Raw genomic sequence first — 25,543 nt, 5'->3', positions numbered from 1 at the left:
AACCATTATACTCTGAGGTACGTACCATATACCTGTGACTGTGTCTGAGAGATGATGTTCCCCGTAGCTCACTTGTTTCTAAAATCACTTCAGTCTATACATTCTTGTTTCCAACACCTACTGTTTGTTAGTGGGTGAAGTCAAAGGGGTTGGAGTTATAGTTGTACCATAGAGTTTCTAAACCCAGAGGCGCAACATCGTGAGACTTCCAAGAACACTTGTCAAACAGACCAAGCAGACCGGGCCGGGGTGGGCTGTTTGGGGTTCGAAAAGTCCTTGAGAGACGTGAACATTTTTATTTATTTTTTCATCTAAAGGCACAACCTAGATTTGAGCGTCAAACTAAGAAACATAACAAAAGAATCCTCATAAAAATATGTCAGTTTAAGCTAGAGATATCGGTTTGTTTTAATGGGCTGTGTCTCAATCCAAAGCATTCACCTGGCTGAGCTACAGTTGTATTTGTTAGACCGTAAGGCATCCCGAAAATGGTCTTCTCACAAAAACATCCGACCGGTTTAGCCTACAAACTATTATGACCACTCTATGGAAAGGGAAGACTCACAAACACGATGGCATCCTCCATTTTTATCTCATTTGAAGGTAACCCACAGAAATTAATGGGAGTATGGAGGTAGTTTTGTTTCAACAAAAATAAGGGCTAATACTGAACTGTCTTTGGTTGTATAGTCAAGACTAGTATCCTCCACCAGCTGGTACTCTCTCTGGTAGCATAAACTGCGGGACAGGGCTTAACATGAGCTCTTAACTGGCCATCCAATAAACGTTCCTTTACACAGACCAATGACTCCAAAACTGACTGACCTGACTGCCTTGGACGATGATTTGGGTAAATATATGAAGGAACTAACCCATGCTGTTAGGTCTTTGTATTCCCAATACAGGAAGGCCCAGGAAGTTCCAGAACAGGGTGACCCAGACAACCTACCTGTTGACGTTGGAAAATGGATCAAGCTGAAGGTCCACAAAAGGAAGTGGAACCACCCCAGATGAATGGGTCCATACCAGGTCATCGTAGGGACACCCACAGCAGTGAAGGTCCAGGAGTGTCAGAGGTGGCACCTCTATCGCACTGCCAGAAGACGTCCCAACCACCATAACAGATAAGAGTGCACACCCAGACCCAGATGTTGTTACACATGACCACTATGGTCACATTGTTCAAATCAAAACTTGGGGTAAACCTTTGAGGTACACGTTTTGTCACGGCCGCTGAATGAACCTTTTCATTCGGCGGCCAAAGCGCAGCGTGGTGAGCGTACATATTCCTTTTTATTAGGATGACGCCGACAAAAACAATAAACAATACGAAAACAACCGTGAAGCTTAAGGGCTATGTGCCACAAACAAAGTTAACTTCCCACAAAGAAAGGAGGGAAAGGGCTACGTAAGTATGGTTCCCAATCAGAGACAATGATAGACAGCTGTCCCTGATTGAGAACCATACCCGGCCAAAACATAGAAATACAAAATCATAGAAAAACAAAACATAGAATGCCCACCCCAAATCACACCCTGACCAAACCAAATAGAGACATAAAAAGGCTCTTTAACCTTTCTAGGGCAGGGGTTCCGCTAGCGGCAACATTCCGACAACATTCCACTGAAAAGGCAGTGCGCGAAATTCAAAAATATGTTTTAGATGTATGTAACTTTCACACATTAACAAGTCCAATACTGCAAATGAAAGATAAACATCTTGTTAATCTACCCATCATGTCCGATTTCAAAAATGCTTTACAGCTAAAGCACAACATATGATTATGTTAGGTCAGAGTCAAGTCACATAAACACACACAGCCATTTTCCATCCTAAGATAGGAGTCACAAAAAGCAGAAATATAGATCAAATGAATCACTAACACTCATAGGATATCATGTTAAACAATACATGTATGTTTTGTTCGATAATGTGCATATTCATATCCAAAAATCTCAGTTTACATTGTCGCGTTACGTGCAGTAATGTTTTGATTCCAAAACATCCGGGGATTTGCAGAAATACTCATAATAAACATTGATAAAAGATGCAAGTGTTATTCACAGAAGTAAAGATAGACTTATCCTCTATTCAACTGCTGTGTCAGATTTCAAAAAACTTTACGGAAAAAGCATAATCTGAGAACGGCGCTCAGAACCCAAAACAGCCAGAGGAATATCCGCCATTTTGGTGTCAACAGAAGCTAGAAAAAACACTATAAATATTCACTTACCTTTGATGATCTTCATCAGAAGGCACTCCCAGGAATGCCAGTTCGACAATAAATGACTGTTTTGTTCCATAAAGTTCCATAAAGCCCATCATTTAGCCACTTGTTGTTAGCGTGTTCAGCCCAGTAATCCATCTTCATGAGCCGCAAGCACTTCATCTAGACAAAAACCCTAAATGTTTTCCATAACAGTCCGTAGAAAGAAGTTAAATGATGTATGCCATTGGGGTGGCAGGGTAGCCTAGTGGTTAGAGCGTTGGACTAGCAGCCGAAAGTTTGCAAATCCCTGAGCTGACAAGGTACAAATCTGTCATTCTGCACCTGAACAGGCAGTTAACCCACTGTTCCTAGGCTGTCATTGAAAATAAGAATTTGTTCTTAACTGACTTGCCTAGTTAAATAAAGGTAAAAATAAATCAATCAATCTTTAGGATGTTTTTAACATAAATCATCAATAAGTTTCCAACCGGAGAATTTCATTGTCTGAAGAAAAGCATTGTAACGAGAGCTAACTCTGTCGGGAGCAAGTGTCATGAGACCGAGGCTCTCTGCCAGACCACTTTCTCAAAGAGCTCTCATGAGCCCCTACTTTATAGTAGAATCCTCAAACCAGTTTCTAAAGACGGTGACATCTAGTGGAAGCCCTAGGAAGTGCAACCTCATCCATATCTCACTGTGAATTCAATAGGCACTGTTTTGAAAATCTATTTCTCACTTCCTGTTTGGATTTCTTCTCTGGATTCTACCTGCCATATGAGTTCTGTTATACTCACAGACATCATTCAAACAGTTTTAGAAACTTCAGAGTGTTTTCTATCCAATACTAATAATAATATGCATATATTAGCATCTGGGACAGAGTAGGAGGCAGTTCAGTCTGGGCACGCCTTAACATCACTTCCTCAATGTAGGCCCATATGAATCTGACTATTGCTGATTTTGCCCTTCTTTCTACTGATGTTCAGAATCTTAAAGCTGATCTTAAAGGTATAGTCTGGCATTAGACTACATCCTGGATAAGGAGGGTGGAAAATGCAGGGCCCTAAATTCTATTTCCCCCACTGAATGTGTTATGCTTCTCCCTGACTCCTCTGATAATATGACAAAGATTTTGATAGAATTAACACAGTTGGCTGATACCTACACCCCCACAGGAGAAGACTCCTGGTTCCCATTTGGGTGGTTGAAAGATAAACTAGGAAATATTTAAATTGTTTTCCATTTTGGTTCCATTACTGCTCCGACTAATCGTTTTGTTAATTAGCATTTGTGCATCTGTGCAGCTGAAATTGGAGGGTGCGCAATTCAAGTAAATAATTGTAATATTAAACTTTCATGAACATACAAGTATCTTATATCATTTAACCCAAGACCTCATACATTTTAAAGGGTTAATAAATTGTGTTATGATATACTGTAAGGTCTCCTCTTCAGGAGACCTCTATGTGTGCGTTAACATCTGTTTTGAGTGTTGTGCCATTCAGAATCTATCAGAAGGCGGAAACCGCCTATGTTCATACTCCTTCTGTCTGGGCCCTACCTGGCTATCTGAGGTTCTGAGAATATGACTGGTTTCCTGAGAACACAAGGCTGCCACAGGCCTGATGAAAACGGTCACTTGTCAGAAGATGCTTGGACTCGTTCACCTTGGATGACCCTATACTTGTGATGAAAGGTCACGTTTCGGTCAAACCCACTTCTGAGATTTTAATTGCTGACAAGATGGTCGTCCAGGTTTGGCCGGGGTAGGCCGTCATTGTAAATAAGAATTTGTTATTAACCGACTTGCCTAGTTAAATAAAGGTTAAATAAATAATAAATAAATAAAAAAATATATATATTATTAATATTTGCTCTTTGTGTACATCCAAGGGCCAGCCGTGCAGCCCTGTTCTGAGCCAATTTCAATTTTCACAAGTCCCTTTTTGTGGCACCTGACCACACGACTGTGGTCAAGCACATTTCTGCAGCATTAGTAAAGATTTGATCAGTACATGTTGATGAATTCATTCCTGTGCAGTTGTAACTACCCTGGTAGGTTGACTGATAACCTGAACCAGGCATTGGAACCTGTTGGGGCTAGGGGGGCAGAAGGAGGTCCCTGAAGGGAACACCCCCTCCCATTCAGCTGATAAAAATATTCTTTAGAAATATTTAACTTTCACACATTAACAAGTCCAATACAGCAAATGAAAGATAAACATCTTGTTAATCTACCCATCGTGTCCGATTTTTAAAATGTTTTACAGCGAAAACACAACATATATTTATGTTAGATTACCACCAAATTCAAAAACACACAGAGCGGTATTTCACAGTCACAAAAGCATAAATATAGACCAAATGAATCACTAACCTTTGATTATCTCCATCAGATGACACTCATAGGACATCATGTTATACATGTATTGTGTGTTTTGTTCGATAATGTGTTACAAATCAATTTTTGAATTCAGGCTGTAACAACAAAATGTGGAATAAGTCAAGAGGTCCAAATGCTTTCTGAAGGCACTGTACATGGTTTCAGTGGAGTAAAGTAACTAAGAAAAAATATTTGAAGTACTAATGAACAATTTTTCGGTGGTGTCTGTACTTTACTAATAATATTTTTGACAACATTTAATCCACTACATTCATTAAGAAAATATGTCATTTTTACTCCCATATATTTTCCTTGACACCCAAAAGTACTCATTGCATTTAGCAGGACAGAAAAATTGTCCAATTCAAACACTTATCAAGAGAACATGTGGTCATTCCAATTGCCTCTGATTTGGTCCACTCGATAAACACAAATTCTTTGTTTGTATATTATGGCTGAGTGTTGGAGTGTGCCAGTAATATGTCATTTAAAAAAAGTGAATTGTGCCATCGGGTTTGAATTTAAAATGATTTATAGCATTTACTTTTTCTTTTGATACTTAAGTATATTGTAGCATTTACTGTTGCTTTTGATACTTAAATAAAATAGCTTTTACAAAAGTATATTGATTGTGCTATAACGATTGCCACAAATCAACAAAACTCAAGATTCACTGCAGGTTGTGTGTGTACAACACAACACACATACAGTGTAAAGAACCACATAGTACAGTCTGTACAAAATATATGATGTATTTTTTTCTCTTCCTCTGGTTAATTCACTAGTTGTGTGACACGTGGTTGCCGTAGTGATCCGTCAGTAGCTGTGATGTCATCAGGCGTTGTCTCTCAGCAGCCCTCAATACAGTAGGTCCAATTAGCACACGCACGCACACACGCACACGCACACACACACACACACACACACGCAGAGAGAGAGAGAAAGAGAGACAGATAGTGAAATAAATAGAGAGTAAGACAGAGGGGGGAGTGGCTGTGTTCGGAAAAATTACGTTAGTTCCCCAGAGAGAATACTGCTGCTCCTAGCTCTCTCTCCAAAAGAGGGAAGAGAAGGAGAGGGAAGGTGGGGGAGAATTTGTTTGTAGAAAAACAGGGGAGAGAGTGACTGAGGGGGCGGGAGGGAGAAGGGCGGGAGGTTAACACTAGGAGCGCAGAGATTTACATTTAATATTTTTCTCATGTCCTCCCCATCCTTGACTAAATAAGTCTATGTAACACACAGTCACTGATAGAATCTTAATGTCACAACCAGAACTGTTTTAAAACCAGTTTTAGGAGTACATGTGATTTTTGAATGGTTCCCCCCTGCTGCCCCTCCCACTCCGGACAGTTAAAGGTGTTCTAACCTGTTGATAATCACCCCGATAAATGCTTCATAATTTGACCTAAACTATACTGAAACTAATTGCTCATATAACAACCAGTGCCATCAGTGTTGGGGAGTAGTAAACTACATGTCATTCAACTAGTAATTTCACAAAGGTTTTGCAGTAGCTTGGTTACCACTGAACTACATTCCAATCTTGGTAGTGTTTTCAGTAGTTAATTACTTTTTTTGCCATGTGGCGGTATAGAACTGGAACTATACACTACTTTAAAAAATAAATTATATGGGCATCAGATCTGCCTAATTCTCACATGAAACATAGTTTTCGTGTCAAATAGGCCTAATTACACATTCTGTTAACATCTGACTCATCTGAACTATTTTGCAATTTGTAGTCCATGACATTTCAGATTTAGATATTGTATGGTGATTTACAGTGTATTCAGAATGTATTCAGAACCAATTACTTTTTCCACATTTTGTTACGTTACAGCCTTATTATAAAATTTGAATAAACATTTTTTCTCTTCATCAATCTACACACAATACCCCATTATGACGAGGTGAAAATAAGTTCTAGAAATTTCTGCAAATTTATTAGAAATACATTTTCAGACCCTTTATTATGAGACTTGAAATTGAGCTCAGGTGCATCCTGTTTCCATTGATAATTCTTGAGATGTTTCTATAACTTGATTGGAGTCCACCTGTGGTAAATTCAATTGATTGGAGATTATTTTGAAAGGTCCCACTTTTGACAGTGCATGTCAGAGCAAAAAGCAAGCCATGAGATCGAAGGAATTGTCCGTAGAGCTCCGAGACAGGATTGTGTCAAGGCACAGATCTGGGGAAGGGTGACAAAACATTTCTGCAGCATTAAAGGTCACCAAGAACACAGTGCCAAGAGGCACCTAAAGGACTCTCAGATCATGAGAAACAAGATTCTCTGGTCTGATGAAACCAAGATTGAACTCATTGGTCTGAATGCCAAGCGTCACATCTGGAGGAAACCTGGAACCATCCCTATGCTGAAGCATGATGGTGGCAGCATCGTGTTGTGGGGATGTATTCCGGCGGCAGGGAGTGGGAGACTAGTCAGGATCGAGGGAAAGATGAATGGATCAAAGTACAGAGAGATCCTTGATGAAAACCTGCTCCAGACGGTTCAGGACCTCAGGCTGGGGCAAAGGTTCACCCTCCAACAGGACAATGACCCTAAGCACACAGCCAAGACAGGACTGGCTTTGAGACAAGTCTCTGAATGCCCTTGAGTGGCCCAGCCAGAGTCTGGACTTGAACCCGATTGAACAGCTCTGGAGATACCTGAGAAAAGCCATGCAGCTGCGCTCCCCATCCAACCTGACAGAGCTTGAGAGGATCTGCAGAGAAGAATGGGAGAAACTCCCTAAATACAGGTGTGCCAAGCTTGTAGCGTTATACCAAAGAAGACTCGAGGTTGTAATCACTGCCAAAGGTGCTGAGTAAATGGTCTGAAAACTTCTGTAAATGTGATATTTCAGTTTTTTTCTAACATTTCTAAAAACCTGTTTTTACTGTGTCATTATGGGGTATTGTGTGTAGATTGATGAGGGGGGAAAAACACATGTAATCAATTTTATAATAAGGCTGTAACTTAACAAAATATGGAAAAAGTCTCAATACTTTCCGACTGCACTGTATCACAAAGTAGTTTGAATGTAGTCAACTGCTTTTTCAAAGTAATTTTAGTTAAGGGTAGCTTTAGTGTAGCTACTTCAAATGTGTAGTAATTGCTAGCTTGGTAAACTATATTTCAGAATACTTCCCTCATAACAACAAATTAAATAAATCAAGTATAGTAGGGGGAAGTGGAGACATGTTTTACGTTCAGCATCACTCTGTATTCTTTCTAACAAAGATGTCTACATATATTTCAGGATGTTGTGAATCAGAATTCATTTAAACATTATAGTTTTGAAAATAAAGCTTGTCCAAAAAAGTGGTCTCTTGGCACAACTTACCCCAGATATGCGGTAAATTGAGCTGTATGACAGGGTAAGTTAAGCCGACTACAAATTCCTATACTGAATTAAATATGACCACTACCTTTTTAAAACCATGTCTATATTTATTTCCCAAACACAATTCAATACAATCACAATCACTTAACCAACACTTTGTTTTTGAAAATTGTTTTCAACATTGGCCTTTTTGTTGCCTCATATCCCAGCAATAATGCCTGGCATTACGCCTGTGAAGAAAACGCTTGCCATTGGCTCAACCATTGGTTCAAGTTACCCCATAGCTATTGACACTCTATACCCCAAGACAAACATTTAGACTATTAGCCCACACAGCTACAATGATGCACTTTCATGCTAGGTTTAGGACCTCATATTGAAGCTTATAGAGACCCCAATTGATGTATAGAACAATCTTGACATTACTTTGGTTTAGATGCAAGCATCATGAAGTCTCTAACACTATACATTCATTTGATTTGGTGAAAATCTGTTTTTTGGACCAAACTCCAATAAATGACAAACTCCATGAAATGATGACTTCTCCCTAAATAGTTGGTCAAATGATACATTTTGTGTATGGTTCTCTAGAAACAAGGGTGGCTCAAGTTACTATTTGGCTCAACTTACCCCACTCTCCCCTACAAATGCAGGATCTTAAATTGAGTCAGTTTTATACACCAGTTAAATAATACTGCAGTAACAGGAAATTTGAATTTACATTTTTGTAGGGGTTGATACATCTTGTCTGAAATTAAGATTTGACATCTGTATCATGGAAGGTCATTGTAACAACTGGTTATCGATGTATGAGAGGATTAACACACAGCGGACTAGTTGCATTTGTTAAATGTTCAGCACGCATGTGTCTGAGACTCATGGCTGCAACAGACGACAGTAATACTGTACAGTGTTCAGTTCTCACTGTTACCACTGTAACCACACTCTTTATCCCCCCCAGAGAGAGAACAAAAGCCACGCTGAGACAGTGTTTTTATCTGAATTATTTATCTGCCATGCTGCTGTCAGTCATCTCTTAAAAGACATCTGAAAACAGGTGATTTTACTTGTTGATACTCTATGGCTAAAGTGGTGTTAACACACACACACACACACTTGCACCCACAGACTCACACAACCACATATTGTATACACCCCATTCATTAAGCGAGCTGAGGTGTGTTTGCCCAACTCCCATGCTCCTTTGCATCGTCTGATCTACTATCTGCCGTTGTCGATAGGCGCGGTCTGCTCTCTCTCTCTCTCTCTCTCTCTCTCTCTCTCTCTCTCTCTCTCTCTCTCTCTCTCTCTCTCTCTCTCTCTCTCTCTCTCTCTCTCTCTCTCTCTCTCTCTCCCTCTCCCTCTCTCTCCCCTCCTCCCACCCTTGTACTCTTTCTGCTCGGCATGGAAATCTCTTACCGGTGACTCGCTGACTCCCTCTACAGCTCCCTATCTATCTCTCACACACTCTTGCTCTCCCTCACTCTCCCTCGCTGACTCCCTCTACAGCTCCCTATCTATCTCTCACACACTCTTGCTCTCCCTCACTCTCCCTCGCTGTCTTTCTCCTCGTGTCATGCTTTATAAGGCAGGGATCAGCGTGAGCATGAGTGAGTGTGTGTGAGCTCTGTCTTTGCTGCAGCATCCTGGGTCTCTGTGTGGAGGAGAGGAGGAGAGTTCCTGCTACTCTCCCAGCAAAGTGCACTCTAGGTGGGGGAACATCGTGGCCAGAGAGGGGGTTCTCTTGACCAGAAACAGTACAGTCCCAGGACAGAACGGACAGACAGAGACGCGTGGTGACTGGAGAGGAACGAGATCAAGAGGAGAGGAGCGTATTGCTGCCTCTCAGGCTTTTGTGTTGTGAGAAACTAAGGGAGAAAAGAGGGGAGGATAGGAGGGAGGGGGGCACACTCCTGAGATACAGGGATCCCAGGAGGTTTCAGCTGGGGGGAGAGGGCTGTACAGGAGGGGCGTGTCAAAGCTGAAGTGGAGGGGGTCTTCTCTGCTTATCAAAGACAAGAAAGACAGAAGGAGAGGAAGAAAAATAAGTGAAGAGTGAAGGAGAGGTAACGGTTTCGCCTCAGCGTCAGGAGTTGAAGAGGGTCTCGAGGGGGTCATGGTGAGAATGAAGAGGGAGAGAGTCTGCTGAGAAAAAGGAAAGTAGAAACAACAAGCAGAAGGTAAGGACAAAGGGATGTGTGCTCATTGAGTGAAGACTTGGTTTCTGAGGAAGAAGAAGAGGAGGAGGAGAGGTCTCTCTCGTTGAGGCGTCTGGTCGTTTTCCCTGGTGAACTTCAGTCAGTCTACAGGACCCCATCATGGCCGTCCAACTCATGCCCGAATCAGCTGTCTGTTTGCTTATGGTGAGTAGGAAAGGTCCAGGTATTTTTACACACAGACACACACACACACACACACACACACACACACACACACACACACACACACACACACACACACACACACACACACACACACACACACACACACACACACACACACACACACACACACACACACACACACACACACACACACACATATACACACAGTCACTGAAGCAGGAAGCAAGATGTCACCCCACAATGGGAGATGTTGCATGAGCTCCTATGTACACTACTATACACCCTCCACAAATCTCCCACCTCTATCATAAAGAAATCAGTATTTATGTAATATCATATTATCATCAAACAATGTACCATTTCATCAAACATTTCTGTGCTTCAACCCAATATGGGTACGTTTCCTTGCTTTGTCTAAATGCTCCACGTGCTCACAGGGATCTCTCTGCAGTGGGCTGGTTATGAGACATCACACAGAGAACAGATATCACTGTTACCAGATGGGCGATGTGCTGAATGTGCCGCTGATGTGTATGTGTGTGTGCATTCTTTTTTTCTCATTCATTATTGGCTAGAGCTTGATTTTGGCAGTCGTCTTCTCTTTCTCCAGACATAGAAAATATACATTTTCTCATGAGAGGGAGAACACACACGACCCACAAACTCATAACACCACAAAAGCAGCTTGTATATGCCATTTTTATCATTTTAAAATACAGTGACATCTCAAGATGCCTTCCTGGCCAGAAGTAGAAATAAAATCAATGGAGACAAAACACTAGACATGCAATAGTCCATTCTAGTCATTGTAATTCTATGTGCTTGTCAGTTTCCTCCATCCCAGAGGGGCTTCACTGAACTACTTGTTATCTCCTCCTGTTATAGCTGTCTGTAGCCATAGCAATAGGCCATGTTACACGCCCAGGGATCGGACAGGGGGAGGGGGTGGGGTGAGGGTGGATGTTAAGGGGGTGGGGGGTGGAAGATGGAAAGGGAAAGAAAGGTGGAACATAAGTCAAAATATAGCTAGCAGCATATCTTTACCTCTGTCGAAATTACTGACTTGAATTAGTGTTAGCATCCTGGTCCAAACATACAAACAGTATTTCAAATGTATGCATGAATGAATAAACCTCAAAGGTAACTTCAGTCATGGACTCTGTGGAGAAACACATCACATCAATTGAAGATGTTACTGTAATTATTTCCTTATTATTTATAAAGAGTGGTTATCTGGTAACTGATCAAAACTCAGTAATACATGTTTTCATTACATCCGAACATGTATTCATATACACACAGTCATGTCCAGAGCTCAATCCCATCTGAAATCGTAATGTATGTTTATGCAGTTTAGAGGTTTGTGTGTGCGTGAGTGCGTGCGTGAGTGCATGCGTGTGTGTGTGTGTGTGTGTGTGTGCAGGGATTGACATTAACGTCTGAAAGCCACTTGCTCATCAGGACTCGGGAGGATATGTTTGGTTTCATGAAGATTTGCGAAAATGTAAATGAACTATTTACATGCAGAACTGCCATGTCCAGTTGAAGTGGGAAGTTTACATACACCTTACCCAAATACATTTAAACTCAGTTTTTCACAAATACTGACATTTAATCCTGAAATTCCCTGTTTAGGTAAGTAAGTAGGTAAGTAAGTACCACCACTTTATTTTAAGAATATGAAATGTCAGAACAATAGTAGAGAGAATTATTTATTTCAGCTTTTATTTCTTTCATCACATTACCATGGGTCAGAAGTTTACATACACTCAATTAGTATTTGGTAGCATTGCCTTTAAATTGTTTAACTTGGGTCAAATGTTTTGGGTAGCCTTCCACAAGCTTCCCACAATAAGTTGGGTGAATTTTGGCCCATTTCTCCTGACAGAGTTGATGTAACTGAGTCAGGTTTGTAGGCCTCCTTGCTCGCACACACTTTTTCAGTTCTGCCTACACATTTTCTACAGGATTGAGGTCAGGGCTTTGTGATGGCCACTCCAACACCTTGACTGTGTTGTCCTTAAGCCATTTTGCCATAACTTTGAAACTATGCTTGGGGTTATTGTCCATTTGCGACCAACCTTTAACTTCCTGAATGATGTCATGAGATGTTGCTTCAATATATCCACATAATTTTCTTTCCTCATGATGCCATCTATTTTGTGAAGTGCACCAGTCCCTCCTGCAGCAAAGCACTCCCACAACATGATGCTGCCACCCCCGTGCTTCACGGTTGGGATGGTGTTCTTCGGGTTGCAAGCCTCCCCCTTTTTCCTCCAAACATAACGATGGTCATTATGGCCCAACAGTTCTATTTTTGTTTCATCAGACCAGAGGACATTTCTCCAAAAAGTACGATCTTTGTCCCCATGTGCAGTTGCAAACCGTAGTCTGGCTTTTTGATGGCGGTTTTGGAGCAGTGGCTTCTGCCTTGCCGAGTGGCCTTTCAGGTTATGTCGATGTAGGACTCGTTTTACTGTAGATATGGATACTTTTCTACCTGTTTTCTTCAGCATCTTCACAAGGTTCTTTGCTGTTGTTCTGGGATTGATTTAAGCTTTTCGCACCAAAGTACGTTAATCTCTAGGAGACAGAACGTGTCTCCTTCCTGAGCGGTATGACGGTTGTGTGTTCACATGGTGTTTATACTTGCATACTATTGTTTGTACAGATGAACGTGGTACCTACAGGCGTTTGGAAATTGCTCCCAAGGATGAACCAGGCTTGTGGAGGTCTACAATTTTTTCTGAGGTCTTGGCTGTTTTCTTAGCTGAAACTATAGTTTGTTAACACGAAATTTGTGGAATGGTTGAAAAACTAGTTTTAATGACTCCAACCTAAGAGTATGTAAACTTCAGACTTTTCATCTACACAGTGAGGAGGAATCAGAAAGACCAGTACTGCAATTCTTTGTATTTTGGTTGTTATCAATAAACAGTGGGGAGGAACAGAAAATCAGTTTTAGGCTACTGGAATTCCTTGCAATTTGGTTGTTTTAACTACTTGTTATCACCTACCCAATGGGGCAACCTCAAAGCATGCCCAATTTGTGTGACTGTTCAGTTCAGTTGCCCCAGGCAATAGGGCAACCCTTGTATGTCAGTCGCTGGTGTGTGTGTGTTTGTGTGTGGCATTGTGTCTGTGGCTGTGTGCATGTTTGCGTGGCTGTCTGTGGCTGCATGAATATTAATGACATTTCTGCTGTGTGTATTAATATTTCAGTTGAGGCAGTGATTATCTCCTGGTGTAATTACAGGAAGTGATTTTAATAACACACAGACTCTGTAAACACCCACAGAAAATACTGACTGCCACAAATAATACAAATAATAATAACCACACACAAACTAGATACCTGTAGATATATCTCCCTCTCTATCCCTCTATCTCTCTCTTTCTATTTCTCTTTTTCTCTCCCTATCTCCCCGTGTGTAAAGAAGGGCATCTGCTATTATGTTTGTGCCAAGTTCACTGAGGGAAGCCATCTCCTTGGTGGGTGTGGAGGCTGCTTACACAACGAGCAACAGAAGGCTCGCTCTTCCTCTTTCTCTCTCTCTCTCTGGATGTCTCTCTCTCTCTCTCTCTCACTCTGTCTCCTCTTTGGGGTGTCGCCTCTTGGAAAGGTTTAATGATGTTTTCATTTTAATTTAGCATGTTAATGTCATTCTAAATCTAAATTATGTATGGGGCTCTGGGGGAAGCACATGTTGCCATGGAACTTTTGTCAATAGTCAGTTGTGATTAAGACACTTATCAGTTCAGTGTCTGTCTGAAAACATGCACGGTTTTCTGAAGAACGTTGTTAAGTTTCACACTATACAGATTCTTAGCCACAGTATTACTCCCTCCCCCGAAATACACACACACACTCAGACCCCCAACCCCAGACCCCCAACCTCCTCATCACCATGGTTACAGACCCCCAACCCCATTCCAGCACCACTGACTACGGACTCATCAACCTCATTAAATTAGTTGACAGGAAGTGACCTCGTTCAATTAGAGGGAACAGGAGAAATGACAGTGTGTTTGTGCTGGGGAGCCTTGTTGTTGTGGCTGATATAAATAAAGACATCCAGTAAATTGTGTTTTAGTTCTCCTCTGGGCTCCATCTGTCTGGAGCTAATGTGATTGGAGCTGAGTTACAGTACAGTAGCATTAATACTGAGTGGTCTCAGGCCTGTCATGGAGAGCAGGCCTAGGGGAGGCCAGATACAGCAAATATGATTGGATCTCAGAACTGATTGACTGATGGTTTATGAGGGAGGGAGGGAGGGAGGGAGGGAGGGAGGGAGGGAGGGAGGGAGGGAGGGAGGGAGGGGGAGGGAGGGAGGGAGGGAGGGAGGGAGGGAGGGAGGGAGGGAGGGAGGGAGGGAGGGAGGGAGGGAGGGAGAGAGATTGGTTATTACTTCATCCACAGCAAAGCAAAAGATAGCCATAATTTTTCAGCTGATGATGCCTTTTTGACTTGCAACTTGTGTCTCCAAATGAAGATGATATCAGTCATGGTTCTGTGTGCTTCTTTGTCTGCATGGCTCCTATGTGATCTATTTTAGTCCATGCATGAACGATGCTGAGGCAGTCGCAGACTAAATAAAATAAAATAAAATCAAATGTATTTATATAGCCCTTCGTACATCAGCTGATATCTCAAAGTGCTGTACAGAAACCCAGCCTAAAACCCCAAACAGCAAGCAATGCAGGTGTAGAAGCACGGTGGCTAGGAAAAACTCCCTAGAAAGGCCAAAACCTAGGAAGAAACCTAGAGAGGAACCAGGCTATGTGGGGTGGCCAGTCCTCTTCTGGCTGTGCCGGGTGGAGATTATAACAGAACATGGCCAAGATGTTCAAATGTTCATAAATAACCAGCATGGTCAAATAATAATAAGGCAGAACAGTTGAAACTGGAGCAGCAGCACAGCCAGGTGGACTGGGGACAGCAAGGAGTCATCATGTCATGTAGTCCTGAGGCATGGTCCTAGGGCTCAAGCCCTCCGAGAGAGAGAAAGAAAGAGAGAAAGAGAGAATTAGAGAGAGCACACTTAAATTCACACAGGACACCGACTAGGACAGGAGAAGTACTCCAGATATAACAAACTGACCCTAGCCCTCCGACACATAAACTACTGCAGCATAAATACTGGAGGCTGAGACAAGAGGGGTCAGGAGACACAGTGGCCCCATCCGAGGACACCCCCGGACTAAAGAGAGACACAGTTTCATCTGATGTGAGAGGCGATAGATAGGATCACAACGGCTAACAGGAAATAGCCTATGGTCTGACCTCCACAGGACATGCTAGCATTACTGGTGTGATCCCCATCAGAAACCTCAGCTATAGCGCTAGCTATGTCGGCTACCATACTGGTTTGATTCATAACAGAAACCTCAGGTAGTGCTAGCTATGTCTGCTAGCATTACTTGTGTGATCTTTATCAAACACCTCAGCTAGCGCAAGCCATGGGTTCTAGCATTCCTAGATGGAGTCTGAGTGTGGTATCGGTCTTGAGGTCACTGGAGACAAAAGACTCTTATACAGTATCTAGCTGCGTCATTTCTGACTATGTGTTTGAGAATGGTTCTCTGCAGAGAGGGCTGACTGGGATACAGCAGAGAGCTTTGACTAGGGGTAGAGAGAGTCTGTAGTGGCGCATATATACGGACACAGAGAGAGAGAGAGAGAGAGAGAGAGAGAGAGAGAGAGAGAGAGAGAGAGAGAGAGAGAGAGAGAGAGAGAGAGAGAGAGAGAGGCTAAGCGGATTACAGTCACACAGCTTCAGGGCTGTTCATTGCATGCGGAACTATAACAGGAGGAATGGCACAAAACCCACTCTGCCTGACAGAGATACCACTGAAACAAGCTCCTGGTGATATATGAACTCAATCTACTCAGTGTATAGATCCATGCTTTTCTTTTCAACAGGGAAAATATTATTTCGTATATCTTCTGAGTGAATAACATTTGGGTAAATGTGACTTCTGTAAGCAAAGCGTGTGGAACACCTGCAAAGGGTGTGTTCATGCCAAACTTGAATAAACCATGTGTGTATGTGTGTGTGTGTGTGTGTGTGTGTGTGTGTGTGTGTGTGTGTGTGTGTGTGTGTGTGTGTGTGTGTGTGTGTGTGTGTGTGTGTGTGTGTGTGTGTGTGTGTGTATATTAGGTTAGGGCTGATTCCAAATTATAAAGAGCAGATGATTCAATCCAATGGAATGAAGCTCCTCATTCACTTCTAATCAATTTACCCTGCCATGACCTTATGCACTCGTGACATCTATCTTTATCTTTAACATTGCTTGTAATACACCAACAGTCTGTATGCACATCATTTCATCAGCATTTATCTTGTAACATCTCTTTTTACAATGTTTATGAGAAGGTGTAGCGATAATTCCAGCCAAGTTGCTCAAGATTCACTTTGAAATTGACCATTTATCCACATCCTGAGGACGTCGGAAAACGCTATTTCCGTCAAGTAGGCCTGGGTTTCAGAATGGTAGATGGGCATAAGCCATGAGCTCCGGCTCTTAGGGTTGCGTGTTCCATCCCCATGCAAGATGGTTGTTTTTGTATTAACCCAAGGTGCAGCTGAAGCAGGAGGAGCAACCTTAGGGTGTCCAAAACACCTCAACGTTTTGGAGAAACTTCTAAACATTGATGTTTGTAGAAACATGGAAAAACATCTGAATCTGAAGTCAAATTGGTCAAACCATGAGACCTTGTTGTTAATTCATGATCCATACAGCAAGAAATGGAGATGCATGCGATGCAATATTTATGGCAAATTAGGGCTGTTTTGGAGAAAGGTGATGAGGAGAGAAAGAGAGCATGATTTGTGTGTTCGGAGAGTTTACAGTATCTTAATCAACTTGATCGCAGCTAAATTGTAAATTGGATCCTCTCTCTCTTTCTTTATTCTATAAATGCTTTAATGGCAGGAATGGGTTGTTGCCACTGTTGCCAAAGAAATTCATTATTACATAAATTAACAATATACTTAAGCAACAACAATAGTATATATCAACAAAAACAATTATACACGGAAAATAATACACAAAAAATAAAACAAACGGCAACAAATGAGAAACAAAATCTACAACAGCTAATTTTTCTCTCTCTCTCTCCATTGTAGTCCTGAAGGGGGAGGGGTAATGTAATATCTGGCAGTATGACATCATGCAGTAGTCTAATTGATTACTCTGCAGTACACAGGCTGGTCTGTGTGTGTGTTACTCTATGTCATTCTCTGCCCCATCCTTAAATTGCAGCAAGAAAAACCGCAGATCACATTAAAAATCACATCAAATAATCACCACTGCACACAAAACGCACCTGTGTAGATTATGACAGAGAGAATTCTCACCTCAGTCGATCACTTCTAAACCTGTTCACTTCTATGTCACACTGGTCAAATGCCATCAGTGAACATGTCAATACTAATCGCCCGCACACACACACACACACACACACACACACACACACACACACACACACACACACACACACACACACACACACACACACACACACACACACACACACACACACACACACACACACACACACACACACACACACACACACACACACACACACACACACACACAGCCAAGTTATCATTACTCATTGTGTATTTATTCCTTGTTATTCTTTTTTCCCCAATATTTTCTAAGTGCTTTTATTGTGAAGTGGAAATGTCTAGAAGCAACAACGGCTCAGCCGCGAAGTGGTAGGCCACGCAAGCTCACAGAACAGGACCGCCGAGTGTCGAAGTGTGTTGCGCGTAAAAATCATCAGTTCTTGGTTGCAACACTCACTACCAAGTTCCAAACTTCCTGTGGAAGCAAAGTCAGCACAATAACTGTTCGTCGGGAGCTTCATGAAATGGGTTTCCATGGCCTAGCAATGGCACACAAGCCTAAGATCACCATGCTCAATGCCAAGCTCGCCATTGGACTCTGGAGCAGTGGAAACACGTTTTCTGGAGTGATGAATGGCACTTCCGTCCAGCGAATGAAGCTGGGTTTGGCGGATGCCAAGAGAACGCTACCTGCCCCAATGCACAGTGTGCACTGTAAAGTTTGGTGGAGGAGGAATAATGGTCTGGGGCTGTTTTTCTTGGTTCGGGCTAGGCCCCTTAGTTCCAGGGATGGGAAATCTTAACATTATAGCATACAATGACATTCTAGAAGATTGTGTGCTTTCAACTTTGTGGCAACAGATTGGGGAAGGCCCTTTCCTGTTTAAAGAAGGGGGATACTTAGTCAGTTTCACAACTGAATGCATTCAACTGAAACGTGTCTTCTGCATTTAGCAGAAGTGGGTGTCGAAATTGACCGACAAATCTATGTATATAGCAGCCTATAGTGTTATGCCCTCATCTGTTTCACCTGTGCTTGTGCTTGTCTTCGCGCCCCTCCAGGTGTCACCCATCTTCCCAATTATCCCCTGTCAATTTATACCTGTGTTCTCTGTCTGTTTGTTGACAATTCGTCTTGTTCGTTCAAGTTAACCAGCATATTTCCTGTCAGCTCCTTTTGTTTCCCAGCCTCTCTTTGCTAGTCCTCCCGGTTTTGACCTTTGCCTGTCCTGACCCTGTACCCGCCTGCCTGACCTCTCGGCCTGACCCTGAGCCTGCCTGCCATCCTGTACCTTTGGTCCACCTCTGGATTACTGAACCCTGCCTGTCCCCGACCCTGAGTCATCTTGCCGTCCTGTACCTCTGCCTTACCCTGGATTTTCGACCCCTACCTGCCTTGACCTGTCTTTTCTTCCCCTGTTTGCTACAATTAACAGTGTTACTTCGACAGTCTACATCTGGGTCTTACCTTGATCCCTGATATTTAGCCTAATTTCGACACCCTAGAGCACCCTTGTCGTTAGTAAAAGTCTAATTAAATTGAAAAAGTTGAAATGAATCATGCCTACTCCAATGTGCCTTCCTTCAGCACCATGAGCTGTCCATTTCCCACTGACTGTGCTGCGGATGCTGCTTCAAGTTTCAGCATGACAACGATTCAAATATGGCTTATTGTAAGGTCAATAACTCAGATAAACTCATCATGGGCAAGAAACAAATTGTTTTTAATAAAATCAATTATAGTAGTAGCAAGATATCAAAGTTGACTTCTGATCCTCCTTCTCGTCTTCTCGCTCTCCTTCTGAAACTGAACAGAACATAAGCTATAGGCTAGTTCGCACGCAAGGCCTAATTCAGGCCTCATCCCTAAATAAACATTTGACTCTCCTCCTGAACTGCCACCGTAGGCCTTCACAGCACAGCCATTGGTTAGGCAGCTCACAAACAAGTTTTTGATCAGCAAGAGCAGAGCAGGCTGCGGCTCAGGATTGGAATATCCATTGCTTTGTGTAATGCAGCCTAGTTTTATTGAGACGATACTAAAAAATAAGGTCAATAACTTATATTTTAGTTTGATATTGTGTGCCCAGTGGAAAATCAGAGATGAGGGGTTGCATCGGGCAAACATCGAGATGGATACAGTGCCTTGCGAAAGTATTCGGCCCCCTTGAACTTTGCAACCTTTTGCCACATTTCAGGCTTCAAACATAAAGATATAAAATTGTATTTTTTTGTGAAGAATCAACAACAAGTGGGACACAATCATGAAGTGGAACGACATTTATTGGATATTTCAAACTTTTTTAACAAATCAAAAACTGAAAAGTTGAGCGTGCAAAATTATTCAGCCCCTTTAAGTTAATACTTTGTAGCGCCACCTTTTGCTGTGATTACAGCTGTAAGTCGCTTGGGGTATGTCTCTATCAGTTTTGCACATCGAGAGACTGAAATTTTTCCCCATTCCTCCTTGCAAAACAGCTCGAGCTCAGTGAGGTTGGATGGAGAGCATTTGTGAACAGCAGTTTTCAGTTCTTTCCACAGATTCTCGATTGGATTCAGGTCTGGACTTTGACTTGGCCATTCTAACACCTGGATATGTTTATTTTTGAACCATTCCATTGTAGATTTTGCTTTATGTTTTGGATCATTGTCTTGTTGGAAGACAAATCTCCGTCCCAGTCTCAGGTCTTTTGCAGACTCCATCAGGTTTTCTTCCAGAATGGTCCTTTATTTGGCTCCATCCATCTTCCCATCAATTTTAACCATCTTCCCTGTCCCTGCTGAAGAAAAGCAGGCCCAAACCATGATGCTGCCACCACCATGTTTGACAGTGGGGATGGTGTGTTCAGGGTGATGAGCTGTGTTGCTTTTACGCCAAACATAACATTTTGCATTGTTGCCAAAAAGTTCAATTTTGGTTTCATCTGACCAGAGCACCTTCTTCCACATGTTTGGTGTGTCTCCCAGGTGGCTTGTGGCAAACTTTAAACAACACATTTTATGGATATCTTTAAGAAATGGCTTTCTTCTTGCCACTCTTCCATAAAGGCCAGATTTGTGCAATATACGACTGATTGTTGTCCTATGGACAGAGTCTCCCACCTCAGCTGTAGATCTCTGCAGTTCATCCAGAGTGATCATGGGCCTCTTGGCTGCATCTCTGATCAGTCTTCTCCTTGTATGAACTGAAAGTTTAGAGGGACGGCCAGGTCTTGGTAGATTTGCAGTGGTCTGATACTCCTTCCATTTCAATATTATCGCTTGCACAGTGCTCCTTGGGATGTTTAAAGCTTGGGAAATCTTTTTGTATCCAAATCCGGCTTTAAACTTCTTCACAACAGTATCTCGGACCTGCCTGGTGTGTTCCTTGTTCTTCATGATGCTCTCTGCGCTTTTAACGGACCTCTGAGACTATCACAGTGCAGGTGCATTTATACGGAGACTTGATTACACACAGGTGGATTGTATTTATCATCATTAGTCATTTAGGTCAACATTGGATCATTCAGAGATCCTCACTGAACTTCTGGAGAGAGTTTGCTGCACTGAAAGTAAAGGGGCTGAATAATTTTGCACGCCCAATTTTTCAGTTTTTGATTTGTTAAAAATGTTTGAAATATCCAATAAATGTTGTTCCACTTCATGATTGTGTCCCACTTGTTGTTGATTCTTCACAAAAAAATACAGTTTTATATCTTTATGTTTGAAGCCTGAAATGTGGCAAAAGGTCGCAAAGTTCAAGGGGGCCGAATACTTTCGCAAGGCACTGTATATACTGTATAGCTCTCCTAATAAGCAACTAATTCTAAAACACAGAGAAATAGTGACATTTCATTAATTACAAATTGCATGACCCTCCACTGGACTAGATTAAAAAAATACTAAACCCTCCCCTTGACTGAAATGAAAAAAGCATGACCCTTCCCCATTTTCCTCCAGGTAAACCGACTAGCATCACTACTCTGGACGGTTCTGACTTAGAATATGTGGACAACTACAAATACCTAGGTGTCTGGTTAGACTCTAAACTCTGCTTCCAGACTCACATTAAGCATCTCCAATCCAAAATTAAATCTAGAATCGGCTTCCTATTTCGCAACAAAGCCTCCTTCACTCATGCTGCCAAACATACCCTCATATCCTACCGATCCTTGATTTCGGTGATGCCATTTACAAAATACCCTCCAACACTCTACTCAGCAAACTGGATGTATATCACAGTGCCATCTGTTTTGTCACCAAAGCCCCATATACTACCCACCACTGCGACCTGTATGCTCTCGTTGGCTGGGCCTCAATACATATTTGTCGCCAAACCCACTGGCTCCAGGTCATCTATAAGTCTTTGCTAGGTAAAGCCCCGCCTTATCTCAGTTAACTGGTCACCATAGCAACACCCACCCGTAGCACGCGCTCCAGCAGGTATATTTCACTGGTCATCCCCAAAGCCAACACTTCCTTTGGCCGCCTTTCCTCCCAGTTCTCTGCTGCCAATGACTGGAACGAATTGCAAAAATCACTGAAGCTGGAGTCTTATATCTCCCTCTCCAACTTTAAGCATCAGCTGTCAGAGCAGCTTACCGATCACTGTACCTTTACACAGCCAATCTGTAAATAGCACACCCAACTACCTCGTCCCCATATTGTTACTTATCCTCTTGCTCTTTTGCACCCCAGTATCTCTACTTGCACATCATCATCTGCACATCTATCACTCCAGTGTTAATGCTATATTGTAATTATTTCGCCTCTATGGACTATTTATTGCCTTACCTCCCTACTCTTCCACATGTGCACACACTGTACATATATTTTTCTATTGTGTTATTGACTGCATGTTTGTTTATTCCATGTGTAACTCTGTGTTGTTGTTTTTGTCGCACTGCTTTGCTTTATCTTGGCCAGGTCGCAGTTGTAAATGAGAACTTGTTCTTAACTGGCCTACCTGGTTAAATAAAGGTGAAAAAAAAATATTTATAATAAAATTAACATTAAATGTTGCTCGCAGCACTAGAAATGTGGGTTTGATTCTCACAAAGGACCAGTACAGAAAAGTGTAAAAATCTAAGTTGCTCTGGATAAGAGTGTCTGCTAAGTGACTACACACAGGTGCACACAGGTGAAAGGCAACTTGCAGCCATACACCTGTGAAATCAGTTACTGATACAGACATGGTGGTGTAGCAGGGAGATTGGAATGCTGTGAAGCAAGAAGTTTTGAGTTGAAATCCCAGCTGAGGACGTGTTTCATTTTAGTTAGTCTATAAATGAACATGCACAATGTAATCATGTGTGTCAATTATGTAAGTTAAAAGTACTGTGTGTGTAACTAGTTCCACAGCCTTTTTTTAGGTAACATACCCAAATAATTTCTAGTTGAATGAACATTTGAGACAAATTGAACAAACACATCATTTTAAGTTTACAGAATTTTTTCATATATTTTTTCTATATTGGAGCTAAGCTTAGGCCAAAATTTTTTTTAAAGTTAAAGGGTACCACTTTGACCAAAAAGTGTTGTGGAACCAGTTACTTACTATTATTTAGTTAAAACAACTAGATTTGTTTTACAGTGTGTCAAGAGGGCCATTGGCGTGGCCTGGCACTCTTTGTCATGGCTACGAATGGCTTAGTATGGCCTGGCATGATTGGGTATATTATCCAGGCTGGAGGCATGATGGGGAGAGGCTGGCTGTATTGAGGGAGAAGGAAATACTGCAAATACAGACTTATTAATGGTTTAGATGCACTGTAAAACACAACCGAATCATCCATGTATATAATTACTCATATAGTGTAGTGTGTTCTGGAAGACTTGTTATTTTTCTCCTGTCTCCACTGCTGCTCTGCATTCAGTTCTACTCTCTTCTGTCCGTCCAGGGGACTGTGGGAGAGAGAAAGAGAGAGAGTGAGATATTCACCTCAGACCCACCGGTGTGTGACTGCACTGCATGCGTTAGAATGCGTTCATTTAACCCTAATGCGTTATGCATTAAAGTATCTCAACATCAAATCATTTCTGGGTAACGATTAAGTAACTTACTATGATAGTTTTTAATTCAAATGTTCAAAAATAAACCAAAAAAGCTTCTTACCAAAGAGTAATTCCTCAAGCAAGAATTTAGCAAGGGCTGTCTGGAAGTGGCTTTGGGTTAGGGTGGGGAGGGTGAAACTGAAAACTAGCTGAATAAGGACTATTGGTGGAGCTTGAGGGGAATACCACTCATTATAATAGTCTTCTCATGAGTGTGTGTGGGTTCGTCTGTGGTTTGTGTGTGTTTGTCTGTGGTGTGTGTGAGACGCACGCACGGGTGTGATTCTGTGTGTGTTGGTCCACCTACAGCGGCTTGTGAAAATATTCACCCCCTTGGCATTTTTCCTATTTTGTTGCCAACAACCTGGAATTAAAATTGATTATTTGGGGGGGCTTGTATCATTAGATTTACACAACATGCCTACCACTTTGAAGATGCAAAATATTTTTATTGTGAATCAAACAAGAAATACGACAAAAAAATGAAAACTTGAGCTTGCATAACTACCCCCCACCACCCAAAGTCAATACTTTTTCTCAATAAGCTTGGCACATCTAGCCACTGGGATTGTTACCCATTCTTCAAGGCATGTTTTAATAATGGATTTAATGGGGCTCTGTGTAAAATACTACTTTAGTAAAAGTAAAAAATTATCTGGTTTTAAATATACTTAAGTATCAAAAGTAAATGTAATTGCTAAAATATACTTACGTATCAAAAGCAAAAGTAAAGATATGAATAATTAAAAATTCCTTATATTAAGCAAACCAGACGTCACAATACTTTTGTTTTTTAAATGTATGGATAGCCAGGGGCCACTCCAACACTCAGACATATTTTACAAATGAAGCATGTGTGTTTAGTGAGTCTGCCAGATCAGAGGCAGTAGAGAGGACCAGGGATGTTCTCTTGATAAGTGTGGCAATTGGACCATTTTCTGTCCTGCCTAGCATTTGAAATGTAACGACTACTTTTGGATGTCAGGGAACATGTATGGGGTAAAAAGTACATTATTTGGGGGGGAATTTAGTGAAGTAAAAGTTGTCAAAAAAAGAAATAGTAAGTATGGTACATACAGTATACCCCAAAAAACTACTCCACTTTCAGAGTGGAGTAGTACAGTGTACTTCACTATCAGCATATTCTCTCTCTCAGAGACAGAGATGAGGCCTACCCACACACGTGACAGATGACAGATGAGTGCTTCAGCTTGATTATCATAGCAAACACGGTCTAACTGTCTATTGTAGTCATTTCTGTTCCTCCCCCTACCACCCATCTACTAATCCACAGAGAGACAGAGAGACAGAGATTACTTCTAATGCTGTAACTTCCTCTAATGGGAGATAGAGTACACTTAACCAGACCAAATTACTCATAGCCCTACTGCTCTGTCTAATTAAAACACTCCATTACCCATATTACTCTGGGGGCTATTGCTCCTTCCTCCCAAAGTGTGTACTTGTTCACTTCACTTCCTTCGATGATTTGAAAGGAAATGACTGGTGTAAGAAACATTTAGCAAACTCCCACTAACACATGCCTCTAGCAATCCTATACTTTCATTTTGTAGGAAGTAGTGAACACTGCAGGAGAAAGGAAATATCAATGGGATGAGAACACCCATGATGCTAGCTACAGATTGTACACTAGAATAATGTGATATAACTAAAGATTTTACAGGGTTTCATTGCATGTTGTGCGTTTGAATTTAGAAAATGCTCCATTATTAAAATGTTTTGCTCCATGAAGTAATCCAACAATGTGTACGCCGGCATCTTGTCGATTTCAAATTTTGTTGAATTACTTATGGAGCAAAAAAAGTATTGATAGCCAATGATGATGAGACCTGTGTGGTGCCAAGAC

At 41.7% G+C, this 25,543-nt stretch overlaps 1 protein-coding gene across 1 annotated transcript in view; it reads left to right on the top strand.

The window, feature by feature from the left end:
• Positions 1-9,952: 9,952 nt before the first annotated feature.
• Positions 9,953-25,543, top strand: part of LOC112219237 (FERM domain-containing protein 4A) — a 188,704-nt gene continuing 173,113 nt past the window's right edge. The window contains exon 1 of the mRNA XM_042301558.1: positions 9,953-10,303. Coding sequence (XP_042157492.1) covers positions 10,259-10,303 — 45 coding nt within the window. The 5' untranslated portion in view covers positions 9,953-10,258. The remainder of the gene's footprint in view (positions 10,304-25,543) is intronic.

The sequence above is a fragment of the Oncorhynchus tshawytscha genome, linkage group LG19, assembly GCF_018296145.1.
Source record: "Oncorhynchus tshawytscha isolate Ot180627B linkage group LG19, Otsh_v2.0, whole genome shotgun sequence".
Classification (NCBI taxonomy): domain Eukaryota; kingdom Metazoa; phylum Chordata; class Actinopteri; order Salmoniformes; family Salmonidae; genus Oncorhynchus; species Oncorhynchus tshawytscha.
Note: the sequence above shows the minus strand (reverse complement) of the source record. Positions and strands in the feature narration are given on the sequence as shown.